The sequence below is a fragment of the Barbatula barbatula genome, assembly GCF_947034865.1.
Source record: "Barbatula barbatula genome assembly, chromosome: 16".
Taxonomy (NCBI): Eukaryota; Metazoa; Chordata; class Actinopteri; order Cypriniformes; family Nemacheilidae; genus Barbatula; species Barbatula barbatula.
Genome location: NC_136779.1, coordinates 15,667,019 through 15,677,398, shown reverse-complemented (window position 1 = coordinate 15,677,398; position 10,380 = coordinate 15,667,019). Strand labels below are relative to the sequence as shown.

General features: G+C 41.3%; 1 protein-coding gene across 1 annotated transcript; it reads left to right on the top strand.

Annotated features, from left to right (window-relative positions):
* Window positions 1-3,676: 3,676 nt before the first annotated feature.
* On the top strand, window positions 3,677-7,465 carry sox9a (SRY-box transcription factor 9a). The gene is made up of 3 exons (XM_079475802.1): window positions 3,677-4,398; window positions 4,665-4,915; window positions 5,232-7,465. The coding sequence occupies exons 1-3, from the start codon at window positions 3,962-3,964 to the stop codon at window positions 6,014-6,016; spliced, it is 1,473 nt and encodes a 490-aa protein (XP_079331928.1). The 5' UTR covers window positions 3,677-3,961; the 3' UTR covers window positions 6,017-7,465.
* The last annotated feature ends 2,915 nt before the right edge of the window (window positions 7,466-10,380 follow it).

The window sequence follows — 10,380 nt, the reverse complement described above, 5'->3', positions numbered from 1 at the left end:
TTGACGCTCTTTCTTTAAATATATTATTAGGGATACATTAAGAATTTTGCGCGCATGTTGCATAGTTGTACTAGGAGCAAGAACTAAAGCTCAGCTTTGAGAGGAATCTAAGGAGGACAAAATATTGCTACACGAGAGGATAAACAAATATTAATACCAGATAAAACTGTGATCAATGTATGACATCACTTTTGTCCACTATAGTAGATAACTGATTTGATCAAAAACAGCATAAAAACTACACGCATCACACTTTCCAAGATCCACTTGAAGGTTTGATTTGGATTAATCATCCAGTATTCAGAACCCACGACTGGATAATCACCTAAATATGACAACACATTTTACACTAATCATTAACTGTATATTAAATACCAGTTCCCCACCAACGGACATTTTTTCTAAAATCGCTGAAATACATCAATAGGTTATCATAAGTCACCCAGCTCTCTCTCAAATGAAATCCAACTATGCCTAGTACATCTGTCTGCAAGACACAATTCAATTAAAAACATGCTGTGCTTTGACTTGACCAGCATCCAGACCGACTAACGTTTCGCTGCATCAGAGAATCTCGATATGTGAAAATCACGGGCATGTCTAGAGTCTGCTTTTCCACTGGCTGAGCCCTCCCGCTGACAAACCAATTTCTTAAGCCTCAAGCCACCCACTGCCATCCCCTTTAAAGCCCAAAAGAGTCCTTAAAGGTGTGGATCTGTCATTAGCACATTTAGCTTGGCGCAAAAGCACATTGTTATTTGTAAGAGCCAGCGATTGCACCAGTTGTATCTTTGGAGCTGCCCTGGTACCCGTGGCTTTGTGCCTGTTAGGCTCACTGCGGCTGATCTCCCTGACTACTTTTGAGGTGCTTCACATTTTTTACTAGCTCTGCTAGTCAACTCAGCTAAAAATGATGCCATAACTCACATTAGTATGCAAGCTGCATTCGAGACAAAGTATGTCTGGGGTTTTGTGGCCTTTGCTGGTTGCCATGGCATCAAGCAAACTTAAAAGACATGGATAGTGAACTAGGAGGGAAAGTAGCAGTTGAATTGAGCAAAACATCTGGATCAGACAACTTTACTTGACGTATGTTAGCAAACGTTACATTTTGTTCCGCTGCTACCAGTTAGCTAGTCGTAAATCACAAATAACAACTCAGTGCTTGGAAGAACCTCTGACCTCCGCTCAGCCCTGGGACTCAGAGCCAACATCACTAGCATGGTGTCGCTAAATTAACACTTTTCTGTGTAGGCTTAGCAGACACCAAAACAAGATAGTAACAAGAATGTACAGCCATGTTTGACTACAGCTGAAATGACAAATTCCTTCAGATTTCACAGGCAAAGCTGCATGTGGATTTTCTAAAGTTCTAGTAATGGAGTCAAGATGGCAGCAAAAAGAAGGTTATTCAGATACATTTGGATCGATAAAGTTATGAAATCAATAAACACTAGACTAAAGTGTAAAGGGATGTTACAAGCCAGATTGTATTTTTTTTTCGAATTATCACATGTTAAACAGCTAAAAGAACAGCTTGGAATTAACTCAGAATTCACTTCAAACGCCTAACAGACAAAGTAAGGAATGACAAACATGATTTGCTAGTTTACCTCGAACGTTTGCTCAAAATCTTCACACCACCACTCCAAGAAAAGATGAGAAGTTTCCCAAGGCCTTTTGAAAGATCTCAGCTTCCCTGGCATTGCTTTCAATGTAACAAGGTTATGCATTTGATGTAATATTTAGAGACATAAGGGGTGATTGATATGACCACCAATTGTTTTCTTTGATAAGTTTTCACTGGCATGTCTAATACAAGTCTTAAGGGCATGTTATATATATATATATATATATTTTTTTTAATAATAATAATACAACAGCAATGTTATAATAAGGATACAGTAGGCCTTTAAAAATATCTAATTAGCATATGGGGGCAAATTATTAAAAATGCATTGCTTTTTGCCATCTGTTACATTTTACTTTTTGACAGGATGTAGGTAGGTGTATCTCATTTAAAATCACTGGAAGGGCAAACATCCATCCCAACTGACTGAAACCCATATCTTCAACTCAGATGCCGCTTCTGTTTTAACAGGTGGTATAAATTCAAAAGCAAGTTGCACTTCTATGTCTTGAATATCTTCATAGTTGTTAGTAATATTGTGGATAGCTGTAAAAAGTCGAGAAGTTATTGGTTACAGCATAAATGTGGTAGCATTTATCTAATTGGTCATATCAGGGGTGATATTATCACTAATAGTCACTGGCAGCAGCAATCATAGAAGCCGGATCGGACTGCAATTCAAGAGAACAAAAAAAGTGCAGTTGTCAAAAATCAGTCGATAAGAAAGTATGCAAAGTTAAAAAGCTGTCATTCACACATATAGCGTTCGTTTAAGTCTGTTACAATAAATAAACGAAGTCTCTCCTTCCTATTAGAGACGTGCTGTTAACAGAGGAGGGAGCGCGCAATTGACGAAGGTCCGAGAAGTCCTGTAATGTTTATGTTTGAAGTGAATAATTTAAATAAACACGTCCAATGTAAATAAACGATGTGTGTCGAAGCGAGGAGGAATCAAAACGCTCACAGTTCAGTTTCTGTATGGGGAAGCTGAGCCTTAATTAAACTGCAGGGCAGATAGGATTACCGACTGGTTGCGCATTGCAAGAGCTTGACATAACGCAAACAAACTGCTTTGCAACGTCCAGACCGCTGTCTTTTCCCTTGCACAGCAAAGGACAGAAAGAGAGAGGGAGATCTTCATGCGTGGTACAAATCACTCATCAATTTCTTATACAATCTTTTGTTATTGTTATATTAAGCTTTTTCTAGCCCACAAGCGCGTATAGCCTATGTCGCGCAAAGACGCACGCGCCTTATTAAATAGCGCCTTTCATTACACATAACTGTTGAGTGACAGAAACTATATAGCCATTAGCTGTTTCTAATCAATATTTCATGGCCGGCATTTGTCAGAAAATTATTATACACAGACCAAGACTGCAAGATTCTCAACAGCTCTCCATCGGAACGTGTGGACGGGTCTGTTGGCTGTAAGGAACTGAACACAGAACGCTGTCTCCCCCTATCGCCCAGTTTCCATGTCAACGCCAACCGAACTGACGGACACCGGCACATCTCTCGGTTGCCTGACAAGCAGATTATAGACTTCAAAAATAAATACAATATTTATAATTTTTCTAAATGTTTGGAAAAATCAGATTAGTGAGGGTGGAAATCGTTGACACTGGCTGCTGAGTCACAGACTGTGAAACTGAATAACACTGACCGCTCCAAAATTAGTCACTAAATAAACCATTAAAATACAGCACGTTTAATGCTTAACCTACTTTTTTGTATTTTTTTGTTTGAAAAATACCATTTATAGAATGGAATCATGAGGAATTGGTTTATTTATACTACTAAAAGGTTTGAGCAATCGAACATTATGCTACCAAGTTTAAAGTTGTTAAACGCGTTATCTTTTAATAAACTCGTACATGAAGATACCAGTTTTATAATAGAAGTTTAGACACACTTTGTTTGTCAAAAAATAAAAACGTAAAATTGTGAGTGATTATTATTGAGAGTGAGAGGGGGTGGGCATGGTTTTCCTTTTCGTCACGGCGCGTACACTTTAAAAGCCCGTGCGCGCTTGTTTGACAAATCAAAGTACGTCCCTCTCTTGGAAATACTGCACGGGAGCGAACAGGGAGCGCTTTGATTTTGCGCACCACAGCAGCACATGAAAAACACTCTGCTCTTTGAAAGTTAAAGAGTGAAGTGGATTCGGTGGATTTCAGAGATACGGAGGAATTTAAAGTTGGAGCAATAAAAAAGTGTTTTTAAAGAAGAAACTTTCAGTTGGGACTGCGATATACACGCTCAAGCCTGCGAAGGCTGAATCCCAAGAGTTAACAAACTTCTCTGAGGTTGTCCATCGACAGTCTTCGCATGAATCTACTAGATCCCTACCCGAAGATGACAGATGAGCAAGAGAAGTGTCTGTCTGATGCCCCCAGTCCGAGCATGTCCGAGGATTCGGCGGGGTCCCCGTGCCCGTCTGGTTCGGGCTCCGACACAGAGAACACCCGTCCGGCTGAAAACAACCTCATGGCTCCGGATGGGCCACTTGGCGAGTTCAAGAAGGATGAAGAGGACAAGTTTCCGATTTGCATCCGCGAGGCGGTGTCTCAGGTGCTGAAGGGCTACGACTGGACCCTCGTGCCTATGCCGGTGAGAGCGAACGGTTCGAGTAAAAACAAGCCGCACGTGAAAAGACCGATGAACGCGTTTATGGTTTGGGCACAGGCTGCGCGCAGAAAACTGGCTGATCAATACCCGCACCTCCACAACGCGGAACTCAGCAAAACTCTTGGCAAACTTTGGAGGTAAATGTTTCTTGAATGCCATTGATTATTGTCATGATCAGTTTTTAATATTAAGTCAATCAAACATGTATATTTGTTGTATACAAATCTTTTGGCATTGAGCAACTAGCAGAGAGCGAATTAATGTGTCAGCATAAATACATTTTTCAACAGTATTAAGAGTATTATTTATTATTTTATTCATAATTTAGTTTGGTAAATGAGTGCGGTAGTATAAAGCTTCAAGATTCAGTTGTTTAGATGCGCCTTTTGCTTCTGTCGGGCAGATTACTAAACGAAGGTGAAAAGCGCCCTTTCGTGGAAGAGGCTGAGCGCCTCAGGGTTCAGCACAAGAAAGATCACCCCGATTACAAATATCAGCCCCGCCGGAGGAAGTCTGTCAAGAACGGGCAGAATGAGTCCGAGGACGGTACGGAGCAGACGCACATTTCTCCAAACGCGATCTTCAAAGCTCTTCAGCAAGCAGACTCGCCCACCTCCAGCATGGGAGAGGTGCATTCACCCAGTGAGCTCTCAGGTGGGCACTGAACTTATAATAATCAGAATTCTTAAATATTGTTATATATTGTAAACTTACAGATTTTCATATGTGAGATAAGATTACCTTGCTTTTACTGAACTACCTACTAAACACTGTGTAGGTATCAGAATGGATTGATAAATTAGATTACTGGCAGTAATAGACTTGGCAGCTGCTGATTCTTAAGTCTTAGCTGTGGGCAATGTAATTTTTTTCTTTCCACTCTCCCTGTTGCGTCATGTGTGTGCAGTGGTTAACTCTCTCCCCCCTTCTCTCCCCTCTCCCCCTGCCCTCCTCCACTCCCTCAAAACAGGTCAGTCTCAAGGGCCGCCCACTCCCCCCACCACCCCTAAAACTGATGTGCAGCCAGGCAAAGTGGATCTGAAGCGTGAAGCCCGACCGCTCCAGGAAGGCACCGGACGGCAGCTCAATATCGACTTCCGTGACGTGGACATTGGAGAACTGAGCAGCGATGTCATCTCACACATCGAGACATTTGACGTCAATGAGTTTGACCAGTACCTGCCACCAAACGGGCACGCAGGCGTGACAGTCACCAACACATCTTACCCGGGTGGCTACACCATCGGTGCCCCTGTCAATCAAACAGCAGGGGGCACCGGAGGTCACAGCTGGATGGGGAAGACCCAGGGCGGGAGCCCCCAAAATGGGCAGCAGCACACCCTGGCCCCACTTGGTACCGGCAGCTCCAGGGATCAGGACCAGCCGAGAACAACGCAAATCAAGACGGAACAGCTGAGCCCCAGCCATTACAGTGATCAGCAGGGTTCCCCACAGCATGTCAGCTACGGCTCCTTCAATGTCCAGCACCTTCAGCACTACAGCACTTCGTTCCCGTCCATTACCCGTGCTCAGTACGACTACTCTGACCACCAGGGTGGCGGGGCCTCCTATTACAGCCATGCAGGGGGTCAGGGTTCCGGCCTCTATTCCACCTTTAGCTACATGAGCTCCAGCCAGAGGCCTATGTATACCCCCATTGCTGACTCTACAGGTGTCCCCTCAATCCCCCCGTCAAATCACAGTCCCCAGCATTGGGACCAGCAGCCTGTCTACACGCAACTCTCAAGACCCTGAGGAAATCTACAAAAATTCCTTCAAAAGCACACACAAATATCCACCAACAAACCAAGATAACTGTATGAGAAGACTGTATGGGCTTGTACAGTAGAAAGACTCATTATACATACATCATCATTCCACTCGATTCAAACACACACTTGAATTTTTCCACAGAGAAGATAAAACATTGAGAAAGAAAGAAAGCTGGACTTAAAAAAAAAGAATTTAGCTTAAAACGGCTCCCAACGTGCCTTTTTTAATCGCCGGAATCGTGATTAGAGTATATATTTTAGCCTTGATTGCAAGAAAAGATAAACATTTCTGAGAAGTTAATCCTCTGTGAGGACTGATTATTGATACATTAATATGTACTGTGTATGTTTACTTAACATGTTCTTTTTTATTTCTGGCAGTCATGAGAGGCCTTCCGTGTTTCTTGTAGAAAAGTCTATTTTTACTAAACCACTCTCAGTAGTACAGCCTTGATTTTCTCACAGAATTTTTCATCAACAATAACAGTGTCTTACCCTCTGTTCTTTCTAGTCCTCATGCAGTGCATTTTATATTCTAGTATGATTTTGTTCCCTTTATTTATGTTCCTGTAAAATACCATCCCTGTTCACAGAACCTGTTGCTTTTTGAAAGGTATTACCAGCTCGTGTAAAGTTGTATGTTTGTCATTTTTTCCCCCTTAAATCAGTGCCTGTCAAATGTTGGAAGTGAATGGGCGTTAGATTTAAAGCGGGAATATCGACGTGGCAGCTGCAGCTGTGAATTTAGTGAGTGTCTAACAGCGTGTGTCACAGCTCCAGGAAGTGCCCTATGACCTCTGCTTGTCATTAGCTGCCTGCAGTCAGGCCAGTCTCATCTTACAGTCCCATTCTAGCCTTCCGTTTTGTATCCCATCTTAACCCCTTTAATTTATTTATTAGTATTAATTTTATTTCAAAGAAATTATTTGCATTTTATTCTTTAATACTTTATACTTAAATAATTGTTATTTTGCCTCTGAATATGGTGACTTATAATCCAACAGGCCATTTAGATTTAAATTCTGTATTCATTGTGTTTATTTATCGTATGTAGATTTTTCTATTTTAAATGTTTATTTGTCCTTATTTCTAACCAGTTGTGTAATTATGCACAAACGTACTGTTGCAATTAAAAAAAGGCTGATTAAACTGGAAGAGTAGTCTTTCTATTTGAAAGTTTTACGATGCTCTATTCAAAGTCGTAGTTGTTTTTTTAGTTTGTTAGTTCTTTTCTTATTGATTTTTCCCTTAAACGTGTGCTTTACTCCATGTCAGTAATCTCAGTACTGATATTGATATCTTTGATATCGTCTTTTTTTACAAAAACTGAACAAATTCTTGTTTTTTGTCTTTAAAAAGTTTAACATTTTACTGCCTTTGAAGAAGCTCGTCTTTTGTATTATATTTGCAATAAAAGCAAGAATAAAACTTGAAACAGAGACCTAAGACTTTCATTTTGTTAAAAATCTTTAGTAGTGAATGTGTGTCCAATTCTATACATTCAGCTATAGGGGTGGAATTTCTCAAGTAATGACGGACTTTAGCTGGTTCTTACGTAAGCATGGCCCTCTCTCCTTACAATGATACAGCAGGGGTCTATCACGTTAAAATACTATTGTTGGTGTATAGGAGAGAAAACAGCATATAGTTTGTTTTTGACTGTTCAATATGGCTCCATCTTCAATATTTTTTTCTTTTTGTTCTGTTTCTTCCTCTAAACAGTCAGTGAAGGGAAATATTGACACATGTTCATCATGAATAAAAGATGAATAATATTTATTGTCGTTACCGGTTCCTAATTACAAAAGCAGAAACAGGCGTCCACTCTTAATGTGGCACTGCAGCATTAACTCACCATCATTACAACTATCATCATAAAGTTTCACACATATTTATAAATTATGTATTTTTAACTTTAAAATTATGGTTTTTAAAATACGTTTCTTGATTGCAGAGACCTATTGCATAATGTTGTTGATAAAAAGGAAAATATTCACATATATCACTTTATTATCATCACTGTGCAAGTATGTGATAATATTAATAAACATGTTAATGAGTGAGGGGCTGGCAGCAGCCCACAGTAATAAATGGCAACCAGTGGAAGGTTGAAGGTTCATTGGTCACAGCTGTTTCAATATAAGTAGCAGTTATTTATGTAACCATATGCATATATGGCCACAAAACTAACATTTGTCCAGGATATGAGATGAGACATTTCTATTTTAAATAGGCGCAAACTGTATCATTATTTACTTCAACTGGTGGATTGTGACCATATGTGTCACAGACTTACTCACATGCTACAGGACAAAAATCAGTGCAGATACAATGCGCACTATATAACTATTCTGCTAACAATACAAATGTATAAGCAAAATAAATAGATTTAAAACTAAATAAATTAAAATCACCTTTTAAAGGAAACTAAAAAAATTATTGTCCAGATTCTCAATTTCCTGTTTTCGTTTAAATGGATGGTGATGCATCTGATCAAATTCTACAATGTTTTCTTTTTAAAATACTGCCAAATAGGCGAATGTCAACATGCAAATATTGTGTGACATACATACCCTGTTCTTCAAAAACAGATCTTCACAACCCAGACTACATAAATGAGTTTAATTTATTAGATTATTCTAGTCAGGCTATTTTATGTTGTTAATTTCTATATTGTTGAGTCTTTATACATTTACATATATAAAAAGTTTGTCGCTGTGTTAATGTTCCAGTTCCAGTTCCCCTCTGGCAAAAGCTTCAGCCACTGCACAAACTCGACAGTGCTTGCACAACAAGGCTAAATAAAAATAAATAAATTTAATGATAAAGTAAATTATAGATTTAAGATTATCATTATTAATCCTATAGCATTTGAAATTTTGAAGAGAAGACATGTCAAATTGCAGCGTCCTTCTTTATACAGTTCTTTCATCTCAGCTCTTGTCGGGTCGCCCCTTCCCATTCTCCGCTCTACCATCAGGTCTGGGCATGAACTGCATCTTGCCCGCTGTTGTAACCTTGGACCAGTGAGACAAGACTGGCTGAGTGTATAGATTGATTGATTATTTATTTATATATATATATATATATATATATAGAGAGAGAGAGAGAGAGAGAGAGAGAGAGAGAGAGAGAGAGAGAGAGAGAGAGTGTATATATAGAGTCCGGTGATAATGGCTGGCAGGTGTGGGCAATGGGAGGCGACAGACAGGTGTGGGGGCATGAAGGATGAAGGGAAATGTAGTCCAAGAGAAAGGACTCTAGGACGTGTGGAGAAAAAAAAGGAAATCAACAGCACTGTGAAAGTGTTCCCCCCTCCTGGAAGGCACATCCTTGCACCTCAGAGAGGACAACCATGGAGGGGGATTGGCATCCGGGAGGCTAGTGCAGGATACATGGTACAGGAAGCCTCCAGGACAGTGCTCCTGGGACAGAGAATCAGAGGGGCCATGGAGGGGACAGCCCTGGGGTCAGGCATGATGGAAACGGTGCAGGAATCATGGTTTGAAGATAGTGCCAGTCGTCTTGGTCGTGGCGAGGAGACTGGTGACAGCCAAGATGATCGCAGCATGGAAATGCTTCCCGGAAATGTTCCAGAATGGGAATGGCAGCCCCCCAATTTTTCCAATGTCTACGCCACCACAGCATATGCCAGTGCCAACACCACAACGGCCACTGCGGTGGAACCAGGGGGAAACTCCTAGGTAGAACCAAGGGGAACCTTGGAGGTGGAGCCTAGGAACAACTCGGAAGCAGAAACAGGAAAACCTCAGAGGCAGAGCCGTGGGAAACCTCATAGGTGGAGCTGTGGGAAAACTCTGGAGAGGGCTCGTGGAAATACTCTGGAGGGGGCTCGTGGAAATTCTCTGGAGGGGCTCGTGGAAATACTCTGGAGAGGGCTCGTAAGAAATTTCTTAAAGGGACACTGACGAGGGCTTCATGAGTGGAGATGCTGTGTGACATGTGAGCAGAGAAGCTGTGGGGCTCGTGAGAGGAGACACCGTGGGGCCCGGGAGCAGAGCGTCGGGATGGCTTGGGAGAGCAGCGGTATGAACGCAGATCGGGAACAGTAGTGAGCCTTTGTGGAGGACTTCGCTCTGGTGTTGCTCCACATACCTCTCCAGAGAACACCATCTTGGTGAAGCTGATAGATGAGGATGTTCTCTTGAGTGTATTCAAAGCCATACTATTCCATTTCAGGGGTCTTGTATTGGTTATGACAGAGACAAGACAATGATGGGGAGAACACAGTGAGTATATATAAGGTCCGGTGATGAACATGATGGCTGTCAGGTGTGGGAGATCAGAGACGGGGGAGCGTGAAGGATGATGGGAAGTGTGATCCTA

Coding starts and splice junctions, on each gene's coding strand:
- sox9a (XM_079475802.1), top strand. CDS start 3,962: ATGAATCTACTAGATCCCTACCCGAAGATGACAGATGAGCAAGAGAAG. Junction 4,399..4,664: donor ACTCTTGGCAAACTTTGGAG/GTAAATGTTTCT, acceptor TCTGTCGGGCAG/ATTACTAAACGAAGGTGAAA. Junction 4,916..5,231: donor TTCACCCAGTGAGCTCTCAG/GTGGGCACTGAA, acceptor CCCTCAAAACAG/GTCAGTCTCAAGGGCCGCCC.